The 24575-nt window shown below is 36.7% G+C and overlaps 2 protein-coding genes and 1 long non-coding RNA gene across 7 annotated transcripts in view; 1 reads left to right on the forward strand and 2 right to left on the reverse strand.

Annotated features, from left to right (window-relative positions):
• Positions 1-659, reverse strand: part of LRRD1 (leucine rich repeats and death domain containing 1) — a 40995-nt gene extending 40336 nt beyond the window's left edge. The window contains exon 1 of the mRNA XM_061413414.1: positions 570-659. The gene's annotated coding sequence lies outside the window, so the exon portion shown is untranslated. The remainder of the gene's footprint in view (positions 1-569) is intronic.
• LOC133245818 (uncharacterized) lies at positions 213-21717 on the forward strand. 2 transcript variants are annotated; one of them, XR_009735777.1, is made up of 3 exons: positions 213-490; positions 16256-16336; positions 20304-21717. It is a non-coding gene; the product is annotated as an uncharacterized LOC133245818 (long non-coding RNA). The 2 variants fall into 2 exon arrangements; XR_009735776.1 differs by lacking the exon at positions 213-490 and adding an exon at positions 1422-2150.
• The window catches only part of KRIT1 (KRIT1 ankyrin repeat containing), a 39392-nt gene continuing 21542 nt past the window's right edge, over positions 6726-24575 (reverse strand). For all 4 annotated transcript variants that reach the window (XM_061413415.1, XM_061413416.1, XM_061413417.1 and 1 more), the window contains 9 exons: positions 24396-24552; positions 23578-23685; positions 21927-22083; positions 20547-20698; positions 14540-14706; positions 13827-13914; positions 13159-13365; positions 7454-7570; positions 6726-7134 (listed from right to left, as the gene is read on the reverse strand). In XM_061413415.1, coding sequence (XP_061269399.1) covers positions 7066-7134; positions 7454-7570; positions 13159-13365; positions 13827-13914; positions 14540-14706; positions 20547-20698; positions 21927-22083; positions 23578-23685; positions 24396-24552 — 1222 coding nt within the window. In that variant the 3' untranslated portion in view covers positions 6726-7065. The remainder of the gene's footprint in view (positions 7135-7453; positions 7571-13158; positions 13366-13826; positions 13915-14539; positions 14707-20546; positions 20699-21926; positions 22084-23577; positions 23686-24395; positions 24553-24575) is intronic.

Raw genomic sequence — 24575 nt, forward strand, 5'->3', positions numbered from 1 at the left:
TTTCAAGTGCTGAGAAGCCACTAACTGACTGACTACCCTTAAGTGCTGACTCCCTTACTGAACAGTACAGATGTGAAACATTTACATTATCACAGAATATAAATCATAGTTAACATACCATGATTTGCCATCAAATATTTGAAAGTTTACCTTTCATGCCTGAAAAATATCCCACTGAATGATGTGCCATCAATTATTTGACCATTCCTATGTGAATATTTTTAAGACGGACACACACAACTAAATAACACTCTAAAAAGCTATATGATATAGTCTCCCCTCATTATCACAAGCACTGAGGGTTTCATCTTAAATATGGCCAATTTGATAGGCAAAAATAGATCCCAACTTCTGTTATCCTAAATATTAATTAGCTGAACAGTGACCCAATGTAATTTGTTACAGAGCTGAAAGACACAGTGCAGCTTGGACAAATTACTTCCTAGACTGTGAAAAAAGCGACGTGCGACAGGATGCACACGTGCTTAAGGTGGGTATCCCAGGGACATGGAACAAAGGGAGGACACGCAGAGCTGCGGGTGTTGAGGGGAAACGGAGAGGGAGATAACCTGGATTTGGCTTAGAGGGTCGCTGATGTGAAGTCAGAGAGCTTCGCGTCACCTGGAGTCTTCCGCTGGCGAGTCCGGCGGCGGGCGCGCCTGCTGTTCGTCTCGGACGCAGGCCTGGCCCGCGGCGACAGTGGCCCGGCGCCTGGGCTCCGCCGCGCCCGCGCGTTTGTGAGCTGGCCCCGGGTCACGCGAGAGCCCCCGGAGGGGCCGCGCGCCGGCCGCCGCGTGCGGAGCCGAGAGCGCGCGTCTGGGTCCTCAGCTTGAGCACTGGCCTTTCCTAGGGAGACAGGTTCTGACTGAGTGGGTTGGCGGCCGCCCTGGCTTCTGATTCTAAGGAGCAGCCGGAGTGTAAAGTCACTGGGTAGGGCTTGACCCTCAGAGGTTACCACACGCTAATCCACTCTGGTTCAACCTGATGGAGAGTCGTGCTCTGAGGTGCTGCTCCCCAGCCTGGTTTTCGTGCCTGCGCGGTAAATGGCAGGTGATACGTGGGAGCGGCGGGGGTGCGGACAATGGCATTTAGTAACATGGAGGACGCAGCTTGTCACCAAACCATCTCACTTGATTTGTCCAAACCGCTTCGTGGAGTCCACCCTCTTTTGTTTCGGTTACTCCCAGGCCATTCTTCAAGCCAGAGGAGGCTCCCATACCATGAACCAGGCTGAAGGTGAGCGACTGGAGCTCTGGATAACGGAGTATGCTCAACTCCAGGAGGTGGCGACTGCACCAGTGTTTAAAGGGGTCCGATGAAAGTGAAAGTGAAGAGTGAAAAAGTTGGCTTAAAGCTCAACATTCAGAAAACGAAGATCATGGCATCCGGTCCCATCACTTCATGGAAATAGATGGGGAAACAGTGGAATCAGTGTCAGACCTAATTTTGGGGGGCTTCAAAATCACTGCAGATGGTGACTGCAGCCATGAAATTAAAAGATGCTTACTCCTTGGAAGGAAAGTTATGACCAGCCTAGATAGCATATTCAAAAGCAGAGACATTACTTTGCCAACAAAGGTTCGTCTAGTCAAGGCTATGGTTTTTCCTGTGGTCATGTATGGATGTGAGAGTTGGACTGTGAAGAAGGCTGAGCGCCGAATTGATGCTTTTGAACTGTGGTGTTGGAGAAGATTCTTGAGAGTCCCTGGGACTGCAAGGAGATCCAACCAGTCCATTCTGAAGGAGATCAGCCCTGGGATTTCTTTGGAAGGACTGATGCTAAAGCGGAAACTCCAGTACTTTGGCCACCTCATGCGAAGAGTTGACTCATTGGAAAAGACTCTGATGCTGGGAGGGATTGGGGGCAAGAGGAGAAGGGGACGAGAGAGGATGAGATGGCTGGATGGCATCACTGACTCCATGGACGTGAGTCTGAGTGAACTCTGGGAGTTGGTGATGGACAGGGAGGCCTGGCGTGCTGTGATTCATGGGGTCGCAAAGAGTCAGACACGACTGAGCGACTGATCTGATCTGATCTGAGACCTAGAGGAGTTGATTTGAAGGCGGGGCTGCCTTTGAAGTTTCCAAGAAGCGTACTGGGGAATGAACATGGGCAGGAGAGGTGGCTGAGCTTTGAGAAAGGTCCTGAGGTGAGTGTGACCTCCTTTCAAACCTCATCATCTAGACAACAAGACAAGGAAGAAATACAGGACTAATTTAGTCCTAGCCTAATATAACCAATATAACAGTATTATCAGAAAACCGGAAACATTTGTAGAATATGAGGATGTAATTGAAGAACCAGATCAAAGAGCTTTTAGAAAAGGAAGGAAAATAAAAAACTTTAAAGGGGTCATCCTTGGACTTCCCTGATGGCCCGGTGGTTAAGAACTGGCCTGCCAGTGCAGGGGACATGGGTTTGATCCCTGCTCTGGGAAGATCCCATGTGCCACAGAGCAGCTAAGCCTCTAGGCCACAACTACTGAAGCTGCACCTAGAGTCCATGCTCCCCAGTGAGAGGAGCTAGCTCACTGAGAAGCCTGGGTACCACATGGAAGACCCAGCATAGCAACCCCTCCTAAAAAGAATGTAAGAAAAAAAGAATTCCCTAAAATTATTTTAATTCTTAATTTTTGCCTATATGAAATTTATGGGCAGGATGTTGCCAAGGTATTTCCTTTCCATACTGATAACCATGTGCCTAACAAGATGCTTTGTGGGTTGCTCTACCTTTGTCCATTTTTCAAATGGCATTCTTTGGCTTGATTCTTATTCTACTCTTCCTGGGTGGCTTTAAATCTGTTCCTGTAGTTTCAATTGCCACTCCTGCTTCAGGCCAGGGGCATCTCCACCTACATGTCCCTTAGGCACCAGGATTTTCAACACATTTCTTCAAACCCTCCTCCTCCCTTCCCTGTCTTAAGCATTGTTGTTGTGTAGTCACTAAGTCGTGTTTGACTCTTTGAGTGACCCAGGGAACCCAAGGATCGGACCCAGGCCTCCCACATTGCAGGCAGATTCCTGGGTCAGGAAGATCCTCTGGAGAAGGGAACGGCTACCCACTCCAGTATTCTGGCCTGGAGAATTCCATGGACTGTATAGTCCATGGGGTTGCTAACAGCCAGACATGACTGAGCGACTTTCACTTTGAAGTGAAATATGAAACCACATAACCTCTAAATATGTGGTGGTACTCAGGTTACACAGTATAAGAAAATGAAAACATTTACATTTCTGTTAGGAAGTTTGAGTCTTAAGCTTTTTAAAAGATAGAAAACAAATACTGTTTTTATTACAATCATGTATGTTTCTACTTCATTTGTATTTGGAACCAGACTGCCTCGATATGAATCCCAGCTCCACGGCTAATTAGATATGTTCTTCCACAAGCTACTTAACTGTTTCTCCATCTGTTAGATGGGAATAATACTAACTGCTTCAGTGATTGTTATGAAGATTAAATGAATTAATATATCTAAAAGTGCTCTGAATAATGCCGGGCCTATAGTAAACACCATTTTAAAGTATTAGTTATTTCTATTATTTAACTAATGGGGAAGTAGCTGCCTAATTTTCTGCTTATCTTTGGTGCCCTTCCAATGGATTCTGAACAACCAGTACTTCCTTCTGTCATAGAAATTGTCTGAATGTACTGAAATTGCTTTTCTCACCTACACCTTAAGATGTCCAAAATATATTTCTTTGCCTCAAGTACTCTTATTTCTAAGAACTTCCAGGGCTTACCCCTCTTTTGCTTTAGGTCCTTTCCAGTCTGCTTATCCCTGCCTCTTCAAATATCAAGTATGATCATAGAGTTATTCTAGCTTTATGAATACAATAGTAAAGAGGAGTCATACCATCACAGATGAATTTTTGTTGAGGTACTATTTTTTGCATGTACTCACACCAACTTAATTTTTCAATTTCTATACACACAGTACAGCAAAAATGATTTAAATTCTTCCCATTTTCATCTTACTGAAATAATTTCACTGGAAATGTTTTTTTCTGTTATAAAGTAAGGAACTGATTAATAAATCAGTTTTTTTTCCATATATCAAATTCTTCTAATTAGTTTTTACCATTGAGTTCCTCAGGATCAAAATAAAACCTAAATTTTATTTATGCAATCCTTTATTATATTTGGTCAAGGACTATGGGTAGTTTTACTTTGTTAAATATTTCCATCAAGTCTTTCTAGAGTCAATTTTGGCAATTTTTAATCTTATAAGATGTGGTTCTTCAGTACATTTTCTTCTTTGTACTGCAGTCATCATACAGTGTTACCTATTCTGGTTTTATTTCTATAATGGAAATTCATTTGCTGCGATTTGGATAAACAACAGTTTGAATTCACTTCTTAGCTAAAAATGAGAAAATTGTAATTCCTCTCATCAATTCTCCAAGACCATCCTTGAGGTCAAAACATCTTACCTCATCTCCTCTCCCCTCAGCTGTCTTCACTCCTGCTTATTCCTTGGACACCAGCTCAAGCAGCGCTGGCTCGAGGAATCCTCTCCTGATGTATTATCAAGTTTCCCTCTTTTTGCTTAAATAGTAATTTTAACTTTTATATTATAATTTATGTGAGTACTTTGCCTCTCTCCTTAAACTTCAATCCCTGAAGGCAGAGTCTTTTTCTTACCACTGGCTCCCTGGCACATAAAAGGCAATCAAATTTACTGAAAGAATGATGAAAAGGAAAGTAGTATCTTTCACCCTCAGTGCTCACATACTCCTAGGCACTCATTAAAAGCTGGCTGCATTTCCCCTTTATTGTTTACTTCTGGTTTGTTATGGTCTGACAATAATGCATTTTATCCCTACTAATTTTGAAATTGACTTAATCCTGTATATTTTTAAGCTTTTAATAGCCATGCTACTCTAATAGTTTCCTCTTCCCTTTTCCCAGTGCTGCCATACTGTACAACTCCAGGAGGGTACGTGGTATTAAGTAGAGGAGGGAGTTATTTGATGCAGCAGAGATGTATCCTCACCTCCCTCTATGAAAAAAAAAGCATTCAGCTATCTCCTAGAGTTAGTTAGAACAGCAATTCTAAACCCTAAGCTGTATATAAAAATCACCTGGGATACTTTAATACAGAAATGCTTGGGCCCTACCTAAAATTATTGAGTCATAAAGTAGTAGAACTCCCCATACAACATTACTGCAGAGCCAGGGTTGGGAAACACTGGGCTGTAAGCACAGAATGAGTGTAGGAGAAATGGATAGATATTAATCTGGATAGGTGGGTTAGCATATTCAGTACTAAGGAACTGGAATTTAACTTTACACGCAGTGAGGAGGGTTTTCAGAGGGTAATGAAATAACTGGATCTATAAGACAGGTGTGGAGAAACAGGTGGGCAAAAATGTAGACTCTGAGTTGGGAAGGCCAGGGGAAGATGTTACAATGAGCCCAGGAACAGATGGCAATGACTTGAACTATGGTGGTTGCAGTGCAAACACAGGCAGGGAACAGGAAGGACTCACAGGACATTTGACAGAACTTGGTAAGAGGAACGTGTAGGATGATTAAAGGCAGAAAAGCTATAGAACACTCCCAAATTTCCAGGCTAAGCAGCCACATGCAGTCTGATGCCATTAATCAGACAATACAAGCATTAAGAAGAGAATGGGGCAGGAGATGGAACAAACTGCTTCCAGCTATGATGAAATAGATGTTCCTTGTGTAAACCACTGACGGGGAGCTGGAATAGCAAGAAATTAAGATCAAGAACTCAGAAGAAAGGCTGAGGCTAGAGTTTTAGGTCTGGGAGTCAACAGAGTATTTGGTAATAACTGAGGCCACTGAAATGGATGAAACTGAGCAGAGCACTGTCTATGTAGTCAAAAATGCTTAGCATCGAATTAAAGATAAATCAGGGCTTCTCATTTAATTTACTGAACCACATAATCTTAATAAAACTCAGCAGACCACCGTTAAACATACACAGAAGTCAATCTGAAGAGTAGATGATGATATGAAAAAATTATCTGCAATGTGTGGGCTAATTTTAAATGTGACTGTTGAATCTCTGAACTGTCTCTGAATTGAATACAACAATTCTTGGAATTGGAAAGACTAATTTCTGGAAAACTTGGAAAGCCTAATTTCAATATTAAATAGCAGATTAATCAAGTTAGCTACTCATATGACATCAGTGCTTCCCTAAAGAAAACCACCAGATATTTGGTGATCTACTTCCTACAATGTAAAGGCAATATTACACCATTGTGCCAACTCATAAAAATACAGCATGTTCTTAATAAATCAAACAACTAATACCAGAGACTGTCCCTTAGTCTATGTGTCCATGTGTGTATGTGTTTGTGTGCCAGGAAGTTTGTATAATTTACTTAACTTTAATAATACAAATTCATTTCTGGGTCTGGAATTGCATCAACAGAAAACAAACTAAAACTTAAGAAAAAATTCACAGGCCCTGCTATTTTGAAGACAGTGAATGAACCTGTCTAGAATGAGTCCCTGAAATCCTTGTTTTTAAGAGGTACTCAGATAATTATGATGCAGGAGTTTCAATAACTATAATAGTTTGAGATATACTAGCTTATTTTAACTAAGTATCTTAACATGTGAAAAATGTTCAAAGATTACAAAAACACATTTTAAGTAATAGTGTTATATATGCTTTAAGTAGAAAACATTTTCTTTATTCAGATGTTGACTTTCTGTATATTTTGAAATGACACACACATAAAGATATAGCAAACCTGTATTTTTAATTTCATCATATTCCCCTCTAAATTCTTCATCATTTACCAAAAATAACTTTTTTAAAGCTTACTGTTTTGTCTAATGTTATACAGACTATCAATCTACACATTTTTGTGTGTTTCTCTTAAAAATTAACTTATAAGGATATTATATAAAACTAATTGGTATATCACACACCAAACATGAGTACAGATTCTGTACAATGTAATAGTATATATATATATTACAAGAGACTAAATGCCTTGTTAAAAGTAAGGTTAAGAAATCTTTCATGGAAAAAATCTACATCACAAAATGTGGTGGCTTGAGTATCAGCTGGTTTCCTCTCACGAATTTCTTTCCATGGGCATTAACTGTCCATTTAGCTTCATCAGCAGTTTTACCACAAGGCCGGCCTACAAAGTAAAATACATGTCAACAATAAATTTGAAACATATAAAAATGTGTAAATGACATACATGGCAGTAGACACCGTGTTCTCTATTTGAAAAGGAATTTTTAATTGTTATAAGAGTGCAATAAATTATTCAGCTACGTTTCTTGCTTTGTTTAGGAAAGACCTGCCTTTTTACCTTGGTCTTAAATAATATTAATTTCACGTTAGAAGTTTTACTTGAAGTAAAATGGACTGTCATTTTTTAAGAAAGAAATAATTTTACTAATACAGTAGAGTTTATTACTATCATGTAAATCAAGAACTGATTAGGTACTTACCTGTTTTGTATGTACTATAAAGCTCATTTTATTTTCCATGCTATGGATCTGAAAACATGAATCAGCATCTCCCAACTGCCACATAAAGCAACCATATTTAAGACTGATGAGTAAAGCCTGCAACATAATTGGAAATCATTAATATTGAAATATTTATTAAAAACAACACCTATCTTCTCTTACTATCTACACTTATCTAGCCAGGTCTAAACAGAACGGTTCACTTGGTAACTTGACATAGCCTGCAGCACAGAGCCACAGCAGACTTCTTGAGCAATGATACTCTTTTTATCAGAATGACAAAATTATTTGAAGATGCCCATTCTGTGCTATGTATGTATATTTATGCACACACACACATTCAGCCATGAGAAATAAGGATATCCTGTCTTTTGCAACAACACGGATGGAACTGGAGGGCCTTAAGCTAAAGAAAGACAAATACCATAGGATGATACCACTTAATATGTGCCATCTAAAAAAGCCAAACTCATAGAAACAGAGAGTAGAATAGTGGTTATATCAGGGACTGGCGGGTGGGGAGAATTGAGATGTTGGTCAAAGTAGTACAAACTTTCAGTAATGAATTAAGTTCTGGGAATCTAATGTGGGGCATGGTGCTTATAGTTAGCAATACTGTACTATATGTTTGAAAGTTGCTAAGAGAGTAGATCTTAAATGTTTTCACCAGAAAACATAAATTATAATTATGTGATGTGATAGAGGTGTGGCTAATGCTATAGTGGTAACCATTTTGAAATAGGTTAAGTATAACAAATCAACACACTGTATGTGCATTTTAAACTTACCCAATGATGGGAAAACAAAGATGCCCGTTCTATCAGTGGTTTTCAAGAAAATTAAGTGTACTAAAAGTTTACTTTCTGCAGGTTAAAAACAATTCCTTTTACTATATTCAGTACCTTTTGAATATTCATACAGTACTTTCAGATCTGAAATTTATTTAATGTGGTAAAATTGGTGACTTAGGCAATTTCGTATCACTGAAAATAAGTACACTGTTATATTTATAGTAAGTGAAAGAAAGTGGAAGTCACAGCTGTGACTGACTCTGAGACCCCATGGACTATACAGTCCATGAAATTCTCCAGGCCAGAATACTGGAGTGGGTAGCCTTTCCCTTTTCCAGGAGATCTTCCCAACCCAGAGATCAAACCCAGGTCTCCTGCATTGTAGGCAGATTCTTTACCATCTGAGCCATGGGGGAAGCCCATATTTATAGTAAATATCAGCATTATTTTAAAAATCAATAATATATCCTTCATATATTCAACAGAACTATTTAAAAAACAATGACAGTACCTTGTACCTACATGTTCTAAATAATGGTATATTTAAATAGGAATCCAATATATTCGATTATTTAAAAAATAATTATCTCCTAGTAATAACTTGTATTTTCTTACCCTAAAAATAAATATATTCTTTGCATACATATATAAAAGAAAATGTTCATGCCATCCTTTAAAATAAGTATATTTAGAAACATTACCTCTCCAGGACTAGCAGTTCTTAACATAATGATTGTAAATAATAAACAAAGGATATGCCAGAAAGATTATGATTTAGGGCATTTTGAAAGTGAGGTTCTGTAAGTGAAACATAATGTAATTAATTTACATGTGTATACCATGTCTAATGGGAAAATAATAACATTTTGCTTACAAATAACTATACTTATAAAATATAACATATGGGTAGGATCTGCTAAGATAGCTATTTACACAAAGTACACACTGAAACAGAGTTTTAAATGCAAATAAAGATATTTTTTCAGATGAAGGTGTTTACTCCATTTAGGCAAGTCTGTCATATTTACCATATAGACACCTTAGGTCTTGCTCAATCTAAGACAACTGACGACAAGCTGACTGTTCTCATCTTTGATGGTTTGAAAATCTTAGAGCTTTTATAGTGCCATAAATTTACCTGTAGCTTACAGAGCACGCAGGTAATGATTATGTGGCGAGAAAACATTATTATCCTTGGTTTCAATCACCTCTGTATATACCCAATGACAGCATTTCTATTTCTAGAAAAAGCAGATTCTTAATAATCCTATTATCATCCTCTGCCTGCTACTGCTCTCTCACTCAATTCCTGGAACAGAATATTATTCATAGGATGAAATGTTATAAGATATTACTGAACCATCATTTGAATACTATATAAAGCTTTTTACTGTTGCCTAAATTTGGAATGCTACCAAAAGTCAAACATAATACACAGTTTAGAGAAAAGGCTCAGTGTTACGCCCATGGCATCACCACCAGATCAGTGAAGAAGAATTTGCAGATATTGATATAAAATGCTCTAAAATTGCAGAGGAAAAATTTCTTGAAATGACAAGGGGAATTTCTTTCATTTCCTTTAACAAACAGTACAATAGGGAATAAAAAAGTAGTTATAAGCTAATAAGAAACAGTTTATATTTTGTATGAATAAAATAGTCTAAATAGAAAATGATAAGCAAATGACTCAAAAACAAGCCAATATCAAAGACTTCAAAAAGTCACGTTCCAAGTGAATTACTGAAGCCAGTCCCTCTTCTGCATATGTCCCTGCACTGTCTTTCTCTCCATTCACAGGCATATCTAATAGTATGGTAACATAACTGCTGCCATAACAATGATTCTGAGTTATCATGAAACTACCACTGGGATATTTTCAGAAGTTATGTGATTACATAAATAAGACTTAAATGATGAAAATAAAAATTAGGTTTACAGTGAAATTTCCTAATCTAAAATGCCTTTTTACATAAGCTTCGCTTCAGTTCAGTTCAGTCGCTCAGTCGTGTCCAAATCTTTGCGACCCCGTGAACTGCAGCACGCCAGGCCTCCCTGTCCATCACCAACTCCCAGAGTGCATGCAAACCCATGTCCATACAGTCGGTGATGCCATCCAACCATCTCATCCTCTGTCGTCCCCTTCTCCTCCTGCCCTCAATCTTTCCCAGCCATCAGGGTCTTTTCCAATGAGTCAGCTCTTCGCATGAGGTGGCCAAAGTATTGGAGTTTCCGCTTCAGCATCAGTCCTTCCAATGAATATTCACGACTGATTTCCTTTAGGATGGACTGGTTGGATCTCCTTGCCGTCCCAGGGACTCTCAAGAGTCTTCTCCAACACCACAGTTCAAAAGATCAATTCTTCAGCGCTCAGCTTTCTTCACAGTCCAACTCTCACATCCATACATGACTACTGGAAAAACCATAGCCTTGACTAGACGGACCTTTGTCGGCAAAGTAATGTCTCTGCTTTTGAATATGCTATCTAGGTTGGTCATAACTTTCCTTCCAAGGAGTAAGCGTCTTTTAATTTCATGGCTGCAGTCACCATCTGCAGTGATTTTGGAGCCCCAAAAATAAAGTCAGCCACTGTTTCCACTGTTTCCCCATCTATTTTCCATGAAGTGATGGGACCAGATGCCATGATCTTCATTTTCTGAATGTTGAGCTTTACGCCAACTTTTTCACTCTCCTCTTTCACTTTCATCAAGAGGCTCTTTAGTTCTTCACTTTCTGCCATCAGGGTGGTGTCATCTGCATATCTGAGGATTAACATTTCTCCCGGCAATCTTGATTCCAGCTTGTGCTTCTTCCAGCCTAGCATTTCTCATGATGTACTCTGCATATAAGTTAAATAAGCAAGGTGACAATATACAGCCTTGATGAACTCCTTTTCCTATTTGGAACCAGTCTGTTGTTCCACGTCCAGTTCTAACTGTGGCTTCCTGACCTGTATACAGATTTCTCAGGAGGCAGGTCAGGTGGTCCAGTATTTCCATCACTTGGAAGAATTTTCCACAGTTTATTGTGATCTACACAAAGGCTTTGTCATAGTCAATAAAGCAGAAATAGATCTTTTTCTGGAACTCTCTTGCTTTTTCCATGATCCAGTGGATGTTGGCAATTTGATCTCTGGTTCCTCTGCCTTTTCTAAAACAGCTTGAACATCTGGAAGTTCACGGTTCACGTATTACTGAAGCCTGGCTTGGAGAATTTTGAGCATTACTAGCGTGTGAGATGAGTGCAATTGTGCAGTAGTCTGAGCATTCTTTGGCATTGCCTTTCTTTGGGATTGGAAAGAAAACTGACCTTTTCCAGTCCTGTGGCCACTGCTGAGTTTTCCAAATTTGCTGGCATATTGAGTGCAGCACTTTCACAGCATCATCTTTGGATTTGAAACAGCTCAACTGGAATTCCATCACCTCCACCAGACCAAGATGGTGGAATAGAAAAGCTCTGAAGTGTTCTAACAGGTATTCACAGTCCAATCCATACTTCATCCTGCCCCCAAATATGTTCTTGTAATTAATTCAAATTTTCAAAATGAACCACTTGTTTCAGATATTTTACTTCCTTTTAAAATTTGTATCTTTTTCATTTATATCTAATTAATTTTTAAATAGATAATACAATCACAGTTAAAATTTTTTTAAGTTGCAAAATGCTATAAAGTGAAATGTCTCCCTTCTACTCCTATGCCCAGTTACACAGTTTCCCTTCTCCAAAGGCTTTAAGAAACTTTTTATCCATACAGAAGCACCACAACACATATTTATATAAATCTAGTTTTCACTTGCCCACATTTTTTGAGGTATAACGGACATATGACATTATATTAGTTTCAGGTATACAGCATGATTCAGTATTTGTATATACTGCAAATATTGTTAACATTCATCACCATACACAGTTAACACATTTTTTTGTTGTAATGAGGAATTTTAAGATTCATCTCTCAGCAACTTTCAAATATGCAATACAGCATCATTAACTAAGCTCTATACTACATCCCATGACGTATTTTACAGCTCAGAGTTTCTATCTTTTGACCCCCGTTACCTATTTTGCCCATTTCCCAACTCTCTGCCTTTGGCAACCACCAGTCTGTTCTTATTTCTATGAGCTTCTTTGTTTTTTTAAGATTTCACCATACACAAATGAGATCATATGGCATTTATCTTTGTCTGACTTACTTCACTTAGCATAATGGCCTCAAGGTCCATCCATATTATTGCAAATGGCAAGACTTCATTCTTTCTAATGGCCAAATAATAATATTCCATTGTGTGTGTGTGTGTGTGTGTGTGTGTGTGTGTGTATAACCTTCATACTCATGCCTTACATACACAGGGATGACTCTCTGAGTACTGGGGCTTGCCTTTGTAAATATCTATCCTATGCAAAAAGCTGCTCCATACGTAGGAATTCCCCCCAACAATCCTGTAAGAACATAACACACACACACACACACACACACACACATTTTCTCTAGCCATCTGTCCACTGATAACACTTAAGTTGTTTATCTTGGCCACTGTAAGTAATGTTTCAATGAAAAGGGATGTGCGTGTATCTTTCTGTGTTAGTGTTTTTGTTTTCTTCAGTTAACTACCCGTTACCACCCATTTTTACATGAATGATAGCATATTACATATGGTTCAGCACCAAATATATCTTAGGGATCATTCTACACAAAAATATTCTTCATTCTTTTGTATGGCTGCAAGGTATTTCAATGTAGAAATGTACTACAATTCCCTATTGGTAATAATTTTGTTTTCAACCCCCATCCTCTGCTATTATAAATGAAATTGTTCATGTAGCCTACTACTGTTATTTTAAATATTATATATATAGTGTGACTGGTCAAAAACAGCTGAAAAGATAAAAATCTACCTTAGTTTCCATGTTGAGGAGATGAAGTCCTTTTATATTCACACCTACATACACAGGGATGACTTTATGATTACTGGGGCTTGCCTTTGTAAATATCTGTCCTGTGAAAAAAGCAGCTCCATATGTAGGAATTTCCCAACAGTTCTGTAAGAACATGCGCTGTAGGTGATGCATTTCTTTACTGACACCTTCACTTGTACTAAGATTCTAAAAACAAAGTAAAATAAGGAGATGTAAAAGGAGAATGTACCTTTAACAATCCAAACAGTCAACTAAACAGTCTCTAAAATCAAGGCTAACCCAAAGAATAACATGTGTGACATTATCCCAAGGGCACTTTTTCTTCTGAGATCTATTAAAAAATAAAAATCAAGGTCTAAAAATAATGCTTATTTATTACATTTTAAGTGCATAGATAAAGACAGTACATTATTTCATATTTTTAAAAAATCTCTAGCACTTACCACAGTACCAGCATATAGAAGGTAGTCAGTAAAAAATTCTATATTGTTAAAAATAAAGTATCTTGCTACTTTTTCTTTCAGATATGTGAACTATAACTTTTTTATTTCAGGAATATAAATTTAATGTACCTATGTTTAAAACATTAATAATATTAACAAAATGTCAACTAGGCTATGTCTTTTTATTTCTATTTAACAGCTTACCTTGTATTCATGAAGTATTCGGTTTGTCCAGTGAGGTGCCTTACTTTTCAATTTGGTAATAGGTACAATAGATTTGAGATTTTCTTCACTGTAAGCAAATATGCCAACATTTTAAAAATAAATTATCTTTAGTAGCTAAAGTAATATAATCATCTAGATATAAATGGTTTTAAATGATTTTTGAGCTGAAAAATACTATACTTAAAATATCAGAGAACTTGACATTTTAAGCAAGAAGTCAAGATCCCAACATTGTTCAGTCTAGAGAAATGTTTCTTCTTTCAGTAAGCACAAAATATTTTTGAATACTGAAAACTACAATAAACAAAGTTTAGATGTGCTAAACTTCAATGTTTTTTCACAACATGAAACATGAACTAGTTTTTGGGTGGGATTCTGAAATGTGTCTGCCTTATAACATTTTTTTTTTTTTACTACTTATCTAAGTAAGGTTTTAGTGAACTTATTTAAACATACAGTAAGGAAAGACAAGTATAAAGCATATCACACTATATTCAAATATAAGAAAAATAACCTTGGAGAGAATATAACTTAAAAGAATGCATTACTATAGGTTTTCTTCTCATTCCATGCCTTATGTTATTTAATTCCAAACCAGTGTCTAAATAGTTCTTAATAACATATTTCTAAACTTCCTTGGTAAACTGAATCTTGGGCACAGCACAAGACCATGAATTATATTAAATACTTACTTTAGGAAACCTTGTTTGTGTTTCTTACTCTCGTAATTTCCATAAACTATCTGCAACAGTAGACTTGCCAATGTTATCAGTTTAGCATCAGGAGCTGTATAAAAGCCCTTCAATAAATTATATCTGGCTTCATCAAAGAGAATAAGAATAGCTAGTGGGTCTTCAATCTTAAAGGAGAAAATACAGTATGGTTATTAGGCCACAATTTCCTGTTATAAATGTACAACTTGTCACTCACATGAAAAAGCAAAAGCTATGTAACTGCATATAAATAAGCTGGTTTTGCTTTAGAGCAGAGGTTGACAAGTCTTTTCTATTAAAGACCAGACAGTATTATTTTAAGCTTTGTGAGTCATAAAGTCTCTAATAGAGTGACTCAACTCTTCTAGTTTAGCACAAAAGCAGCTGTAGACAATACATCTACAAATGTCAGAGTTCTACTAAAACTTTTTATACTGATTCTGAAATTTGAGTTTCATGAAATGTTCACATGACATGAAATATTAATTCTTCTGAATTTTTCAGCCATTAATAGCTTATAGGATATACAAAAATAGGCAACAGTTCAGATATGGTAATAGGCCAGTTTGCTAACCTCTGATTCAAGTCCAGTAAAATTATCATCAGTTTATGGATATGAGTGTGAGTAATTTCTAGTACAATTTTACTTAAATTCTTTATATTCCTCAAACATCCTTCTAAATTTTATGCTTCACACAACATAGTAGTGAACCACAAAGAAGACGAAAGAAGTATTGTCCATTCCCAGAAGGATACATGAAGTTTGAAAAGAGCTTAACAGTTTTTATTTGATAAATAACATGAAAGGAGAGCGTACTTTAAGTTTTAAAAACTAAAGTTTCCCTTAATCTGATAAGATTAAAAAAGACTGAAAAATGCTACCCCACAGAATACATTTATACCTGGAATAATATGATCACCAATTACAGAGATTCTAAATAAATACTTGAGTATTTCCATATATGATTCAAAATGACCCAGATTCCTTACAGTAAAAAGTTTTGTTGTCTTGCTAACTAAAATAACACTCCACACAATATTTAAAAAATTGAATCAGAATTTCATGGAGGAAAAAAGATAAGGGGATTGCTCTTGATTAAAAGAAGCAAAGAGGTAACAAATACAAAGCATGAAGGTTGACTAGCTTCTTCAGTTGAGTGTTTTTAGAGACTGAGAAACTGGGGGGGCAGGAATCTGAATATGGGTCTGATATTAGATATTATTGTGGAAATACTAATTTTATTAGGTTGACAGTGGTACTGTAGTATGTACAGTACATCCTTGTTCTTATAAGATGATGTTAAAATATTTAAGGATGAAGTGCCATGATGCCTGCAACTCAATTTTAAATGGTTTACAAAGAAAAGAGAGGAAAGGTGAAGCAAATATAGTAAAATGTTAACAATTAGTGAATTTAATGAATGGTATATGGTATGAATTTTATTACTTTTTCAACTTTCCTATGGGTTTTTAATTTCTGAAACTAAATGTTGGGAAAAAGTGAAAGAAAATATTTTTCTAGTTAGTAAAAACCAACTTAGTGAATTTGAAGAATTTGAGTAGAGAATAGTTATAATTCCTAATAGTGTATTCAGGGAGTATTAGTCAACAACTGTTCTTTTTAAATGAAAGTAGGCTCTTCTTATCCTAAAAGAATAATTCTAACCGAAACAATGCAATTCTTCTATTTTTCAGATGGTAAAAACAGGAATTTCTCAATTACACAGGAGTGAAAGAATGTACCCACTTAACCAGATGATGATATTCTGACTCACTGTAAGTATTCACTAAACCTTGCTTCTTTTTCAGTTGAACCTACTTTACCTAAGTGGTAGTATAAAATGCAATTAATTTAATGTCCAAGTACTATCATTATTATTACTCTTTCTCTACCAGCCAACTTTGAAAATATTTAAGTGAAGAAGGAAAACAGGCTGACTATACTTAGATTACTTGCAGATTTCATAGATCTATCACATTTTGTTTAATAAAAGTTGCCACTTTACCTATGTTTTAAGTGTAGAATTTAGTGGCATTCATTACATTCATAATGCTGTGAACCATCACCACTATTTTCACATGTCAACATGCAAACAGAAATTCTGTAACCAGTAAGTCCTCACTCTCTGCGCATCACACCTGTGCTAATCTCTAACATACTGTTTATGAATTTGCCTGTTCTAGATATTTATTTAATGTAAGTAAAATCAAACACTTTTTCCTTTTGTGTCTGGCTTATTTCACCTAACATATTTTCAAGGTCCATCCATGTTATGACATGTTTCAGAACTTCATTCCTTTCTATGGATGAATAAGAATCCATTGTATGTATATACCACATTTTCTTTATCCATTGATCTGTTGATGAACACTCAGCTTGTGTCCACCTTTTTGGTTATTATAAATATTGCTGATAAGAATGTTGGAATACAGATATTTGAGCTCTTGTTTTCTTTAGGTATGCACCTAGGAGTGGAATTGCTGAATCAAATAGTAATTCTATGTTTAGTGTTTTTAAGAACTATTCCACTGTTTTCCACAGAGGCCACACCATTTTATATTACCATCTACAGCATACAAAGGTTCTATTTTCTCTACTTCCTCAACCCTCAATATCTTCCTTTATAAACTGCTATTATTACAGCCACCCTTGTAGGTGTGGCGGAGAAGGCAATGGCACCCCACTCCAGTACTCTTGCCTGCAAAATCCCCTGGACGGAGAAGCCTGGTAGGCTGTAGTCCATGGGGTTGCAAAGAGTCGGACACGACTGAGCGACTTCACTTTCACTTTTCACTTTCCTGCATTGGAGAAGGAAATGGCAACCCACTCCACTGTTCTTGCCTGGAGAACCCCAGGGATGGTGGAGCCTGGTAGGCTGCCATCTATGGGGTTGCACAGAGTCGGACACGACTGAAGTGACTCAGCAGCAGCAGCAGTAGGTGTGGATTCTTTTTGTTTTGATTTGCATTTCCTTAATGCCTAATGATCTTGAACAACATCTCATGTGCTTGTTAGCCACTGGTGTATCTTTACTGGAGAAATGTTAAGTCATTTACCCAATTTAATTGAGTTGTCTTTTTGTTGCTAAGTTGTAGGAGTTCCTTTTATATTCTGAATAGTAAGCACTCAACATTCAGAAAACTAAGATCATGGCATCCAGTCCCATCACTTCATGGCAAGTAGATGGGGAAACAATGGAACCAGTGAGAGACTTTATTTTTGGGGGCTCCAAAATCAATGCAGTTGGTGATTGCAGCCATGAAATTAAAAGACACTTGTTCCTTGGAAGAAAAGCTATGACCAACCTAGATGGCATATTAAAGAGCAGAGATATTACTTTACCAACAAAGGTCCATCTAGCCAAAGCTATGGTTTTTCCAGTGGTCATGTATGCATCTGAGAGTTGGACTATAAGGAAAGCTGAGTGCCAAAGAATTGATGCTTTTGAAGTGTGTTGTTGGAGAAGACTCTGGAGAGTCCTTTGGACTGCAAGGAGATCCAACCAGTCCATCCTAAAGGAAATCAGTCCTGAATATTCATTGGAAAGACTGATGTTGAAGCTGAAACTCCAATACTTTGGCCATCTGATGCAAAGAGCTGACTCATTAGAAAAGACCCTGATGCTGGGAAAGACTGAAAGGGGGAGGAGAAGGGGATGACAGAGGATGAGATGGTTGGACGGGAGGAGAAGGGGATGACAAAGGATGAGATGGTTGGATATCATCACTGATACTATGGACATGAGTTTGAGTAAACTCCAGGAGTTAGTGATGACAGGGAAGCCTGGAGTGCTGCAGTCCATTGGGTTGCAGAGTTGGACATGACTGAGCGACTGAACTGAACTAAACTGAAACAGTTATCGTATATATGATTTTCAAGTATCTTCTTCTATTATCTAGCTTGTCTTTTCTATTTAATGATAATGTCCTTTGATTTACAAATGATTTTAATTTTGATGAAGTTCAATTTATCTATTTTTTCTTTTGTTACTCATGTTTTTGGTGTTATATCTAAAGCTCCATGGCCAAATCTAAGGTCATAAAGATTACACATATATTTTGTCCTAAGAATTTTATGGTTTTGGCTTTTATATTTAGGTTATTAAGACACTGAGTTAATTTTTGATGTGGTGTGAGATCAGAGTCCAATTTGATACCTTTGCGTGTGAATTTCCAGTTGCCATAGTATCATCTGTTGAAGAAACTACTCTTTCTTCATTGAATTCACTTGGCATCCTTGTCAAAAAAGTAGTTGGTATGGTATATGGAGTTATTTGAGGACTCTCAACTCTATTCCATTCTCAATTCTATCTTTATACCAGTACCAAATTGCTTGGATTACTGTAGCTTTGTACTAAGAAATTGGGAAATGTGAATCCCTTCACTTTATTCTTGTAGTTTTCAATGTATAAGTTTTGCATCTCTTTTATTAAATTTATTCCTAGGTATTTTATCCTTATAGAAGTTATTCTAGAGGATTTCTTAATTTCCTTTTTTTTTGAGTGTCTGTGGCTGGTTATAGAAACAATTGATTTCACATGTTGAGCACGTGCCCTACAACTCTGCTGAATCCATTTATTAGCTCTAGCAGCTTTTGTGTAGATTCTTTGGAATTCCCCATATATAGGATCATGTCATTTTTGATAAACAGAGACAGTTTAACTTTTGCCTTTTCAATTTGGATGTCCTTTTTTTTTTCTTTCTTTACTTTTTGGTGCTGCTGGGGAGAGTGTGACCAACTGCTTTCGTTAGAACTTCTTGTTCTGTGTTAAACAGCAGTGGTGAAAGCAGGCATCCTTGTCTTGTTCCTGATCTTAGGAGGAAAGTTTTCAGTCTTCTACCATTGAGGATGTTAACTGCAGGTTTTTTATAAATGCCATTTATAGGATTGAGGAAGCTCCCCTCCTAGTTTTCTGAGAGTTCTATCAAGAAAGGCTATTCAATTTTGTCAAATGTCTTTTTTACCTTAAGTTGGATAATATAAGACAGACAATATGAATGCTGCTGCTAAGTTGCTTCAGTCGTGTCCGACTCTGTGCGACCCCACAGACGGCAGCCCACCAAGACTCCGCTGTCCCTGGGATTCTCCAGGCAAGAACACTGGAGTGGGTTGCCATTTCCTTCTCCAATGCATGAAACTGAAAAGTGAAAGTGAAGTCGCTCAGTCGTGTCCGACTCTTAGCAACCCCATGGACTGCAGCCTACCAGGCTCCTCTGTCCATGGGATTTTCCAGGCAAGAGTACTGGAGTGGGGTGCCGTTGCCTTCTCCGAGACAATATGAACAGTCAGACATAAAACATTTACCAAGTTTGGGCAAGGTCACTGAAATTTTCACGTGTTGAAATGTGCTTAACCTTATGTGTTTAGTATTTCCTTGAATAAAAGAATAAGGAAATGCATTGTATACTTTTTCTTCACCAAATTTATGAGACCTCAGAACTTTTCTTTTCCCCAGTTTTCAAAGCTACTGCTGTATTTAGACTATCACCTAGTTTAAACTGTAATATATCCCTTAGGTTTTTTCCTTGTCTGGTCATCCTTCAGATGGTATTATTTCACTTCTAACATTTATAGTAATTCAAATCCAGACATACTTATTTAGGACAGACTATATGTATAGTTCTCTGTTGAATCTAAAATAGCTACATACTGACTACTAGGAATAACTTTTTAATGTCCCCTTTGTAAATATAATCTTCTGTATCTAGAATTTTTTTTTTTAGTTCTCTCTATTCTCTTTAGGATGGAGTCTCAATTTCTTTTGTATTCTAAGACAATGGAGGTGGAAATGGAAACACCAACCAGGGGCTTTGTAAGTAGACTGACTCAAACTCTACCACTTACAATAGGGATGTGAGGATTGAACAGAAAAACAGAAATGAACCCTCCTGAAAAGGAAGAGCACAATGTTTGCCTCTGGTGCGTAAAATAGGAACTCAGCAGATTCTGAACATCAATGACTATAAAAAAGATGTCTGAGCAAACCTTTTTCTCAACTTCCAAAGGAAGTCTCACATCTCTTCTTAGGAAAAGCTGTGGTGTTTCCCTTTGGGGATCCAAATTAGTCAATTCAGCAAGTATTTCTGGCCAGTCACGAACATGTTGCAATGGTTTATGATAAGGCTTGAGTTGAAGGCCTGAAAAACATCTTTCCCTTAATAAATGATAACGTAAAAATGAACTAATTACATCAACACATAGAAACTTTTCATTAAATTCTGTACCTAAGTATTGAACACACACAAATTAAAGGTCTAAATTTAAATCAATATTGATTTTAATCAATATTATACCCAATTTGAAGTTAACTGTTTTTTAAGAATGTAAGAATTATGAGAATAATTCTGGAAATGAATTAAAATTTATCAAATGAATTTAAGATCCTAAATTCCATGATAGCCTATTTAATTATGATACAATCGGTAAAAATTTGGTGTTTAAAAAAATAGTTAAATCACTAGAAAACAAATCACAACCACCTCGATGAAATCCCTTATGCATTTGCAATACTTTGTCTGAGAGACCAAATCTGTAGTGACATTAGGCTGAGTTTAAATAAAAAGAGTCGAACATGAGTGAACGACTGACCTGAACTGAACTGCGACAGAAAGATCTGATAGAAAACCAATATAAAGAAAAAGAATATCTGTATTCTGAGAGGAGGTGAGCACTGAAAATAAAGGCAAGTTGGATGCATTTAAACAGCATTCAAATGAAATTTAAACTGCATTTAAACAGCATTCAAATCAAATTTCATTGCCAAAGAAAAAATGTCTTGGTTTTTACCACTTCAAACATTGTATGGCGTTCTCTGGTGACTCAGAAGTAAAGAATCCACTTGCCAATGCAGGAGACATGGCTTTGATGGCCGATCTGGGATTATCCCAGATGCTGGGGAGAAACTAGGCCCGTGCACCACAACCCCTGAGCCTGTGCTCTAGAGCCCACGCGGCACCACTACTGAGTCCACACGCCCTAGAGCCTGTGCTCCCCAACAACAGATGCCATTGTTCTACTGCTGTACTGCAATCAGAAGCCCTCACACCACAGCTAGAGAGTAGGCTCCACTTGCCACAACTAGAAAAAAGTCCACGCAGCCATGAAGAACAGCACAGCCAAAAATAAATAAGTACAAAGAATTAGTAAAAAAGAAAAACCCAACATTGTATGAATAAAGAGGGGCCAGGAGCAAGCAGAGGCTTATCTGTTTCAGCAGTTTGAACATAAACAATTTATGTAAAAGAGAAGAATATTATATCATTTGAAAATTAAAAGTCAATAATAATTGACGCTACCCTTCAGTTTACCAACTCACTCTCAAAAAGGAATAATGAGGTTTATACATCAAAATAACAAGTTTCTTACTGAGGTTTTCTGAACAGATCCAAATAGTGAAATATTGCTGTGTTTCTTGAGAGAGACGCATTCCTTCCATTATCTGCTGCACTGTGGTATTATTTCCATGCTTCAGTTCAACAGAACGGTATGATCCATCCATTCTGTATATACGAACTTTTTCATACTAGGACAAAGAATGATAATAAATTATGCAAGCTGGGTAGAAGTTATACATCCCAACCCCCCAAAATGCTTTAATTTCAACTTCATCTGCTTTATTATAGATTTCTAATATGGAAAATATCAGAAAAACTACTTTAAGTGAGAATCTTCTGGCAATATTTTATTTTTTCTATTTTTGCCTTGCTGCACAGCTTGCAATCTTTGTGGCCCAATAAGGGATCAAACCTGTGCCTCCCGCACTGGAAGCTTAGAATCCTAACCACTTCTGGCAGTATTTTTAAAAAATTTACTTCCATTATTTATATTTTTAAACATGAAATTTCTTCTGAATATTCCATGGTCAAATAAGTTTGAGAAATGAAGGGAAATGGTTTAAAAAAAAAATACTCAACTTCAAAAATCTTCTGAGAGGATACTTTAAAGCTATTAATGTACAATGTAAATACCAAATGGGGGATACAGACCTGGTTAACTAAATCTGGTGTTAGTTAACTACCTCATGAGTTTAGTGGGCTACAAATTACAATGTAGAAATGTGCACCAGCAATAATTTATCCCAAAAGCAATCTGTGATAAAGGACTTTGCAGATACAAGTTATGAACAATGGACCTTGAGCCAGTTTCTTTCTTCCAGTTCAGAAAATCACAGAGAGAAATGATATTATCAATTCATTTTTATTGTTATAGGAAGTAACTGATGCCTCTAAACAACTTCCAGGACAGTTCATTTTAGGTAAAAGTACCTAAATCCTTTTATCGTATACCTTCAGATTTAAAGATTATATGAGAAATAAAAATGTGTTTTTAACTATACAATTAGAAAGTAAATTGCAATGAAGTTAATATAAGGGTGCCTGTACTGCTTATCTATTTCCTTGCTTTTGTCCTGTGCTCAGGGAATAATGTTTTGACAAAAACGTGTATGAATGTGTGAAATTTCCCTTTAAGACAGAGATCATGTACTTATTATTTATCACATCACTTTCAGCATTTCATGGTGGTAAATTTACAAAAATACTCAACAAGTACATATTATCTAGTTAATGGAAATGTCTGGAAAGGCTCAGACATATGGGTTATATCCTGTTGGTATAAAACTTTTATCCTTTTTAGTCCATGGGGTCGCAAAGAGCTCGACATGACTAAACGATGAACACTTTCACTTCACTTAGAAGGCCTAAGTAGAGAGAGATGCTTCAATGAAGTGGTTACAATTTGTAATCACCATATAAAGTATAGAGATTACATTGGGAATTAGATTAATTTTAAGTGATTGAAAGATTTACTTATGCAAACTTTTATTTCGATATGCAAGAATAAATGCCTAAATGTTAGAGATGACAGCAAATTTAATATCTACGATGTCTAAACATGAGGCTTTATAAAAGTAAGCCATCCATACATTCATCCTTCCATTCTTACCACAAATCCTCAAATTTTATCAACTTTAATACGATGCTTGGCTCTAACTAATATTTATGAAGGTAATTCTTACTGGTTTGTTAATGGCTTCCTTCAACAATTTTGCAGCTTCTTCCCAATTATTTTGTTTGTTTTCTTCACAAATATTTAAAGGAGATCTTCCCTGTTGGTCTGTTATGTGCTAGGAATGTGAGGGAAAAATCAGAGGTTAAAGAAAAAAGGCATTACAAATATACAAGTAAGGGAAAATGTCAGTCAATCAAAATTTCATTAAAAAGACTACTGGCAAGTGTTAAGTAGGTATTAAGCATACTTATTGCATGCTATACTTCAAGTAAACACAAACAGCCGAAGATGAAAGATTCAAAGCACTAATCACTGTGGCTATTGTTTTTCAAAACTTCTGTTTATAGCAACAAAGGTCTTGTTAAAGCTATTATTTTTCCCTTACACATCTGATAGTACAAATTCCAAAATATCTTTTTCCTTCTTTAAGATATTTTTTAGAAAACACTTTATATAACGGCTTCCCTGATAGCTCAGTTGGTAAAGAATCTCCCTGCAATACAGGAGACACTTTATATAAAATGACAGGAAGCTAAATTTTATGTACATTTGGGCGATACATGGTGATGATGGTTGTAAAACAATGTAAATGTACTTAATGCCACTGATCTGTACAACTAAAAATGGCAAAAATGGTATATTTTATGTGAGGTGTATTCTATTACAATTTAAAAGCAAAGTGTATACATATTATTTATTCCATATAGCAAGTTAAATTTATTTTCATTTCTCAGCTGACCTCTCAAGTGTACGACTAAACAAGTGTCATTTCTAGTTATTTACTGTTTGGATGTTAAAAAAAACAACGCCTGGAAAATAACTTACTCTGTCAATTTCTGGATGGTTTAGGAGGATCTGTACAATTTCCGCATGTCCTCCTCCAGCAGCAAAATGAAGAGGAGAGCTAAGCTGTCCATTTAGAAGGTTTGGATTGCACTTTCCTTTCTCTAACAATATGCGAGTGGCTTCAACTTTTCCATACCTACAAAAAAATAAAACACCTAC

The sequence above is a fragment of the Bos javanicus genome, chromosome 4 (genome assembly GCF_032452875.1).
Source record: "Bos javanicus breed banteng chromosome 4, ARS-OSU_banteng_1.0, whole genome shotgun sequence".
NCBI classification, from domain to species: Eukaryota; Metazoa; Chordata; class Mammalia; order Artiodactyla; family Bovidae; genus Bos; species Bos javanicus.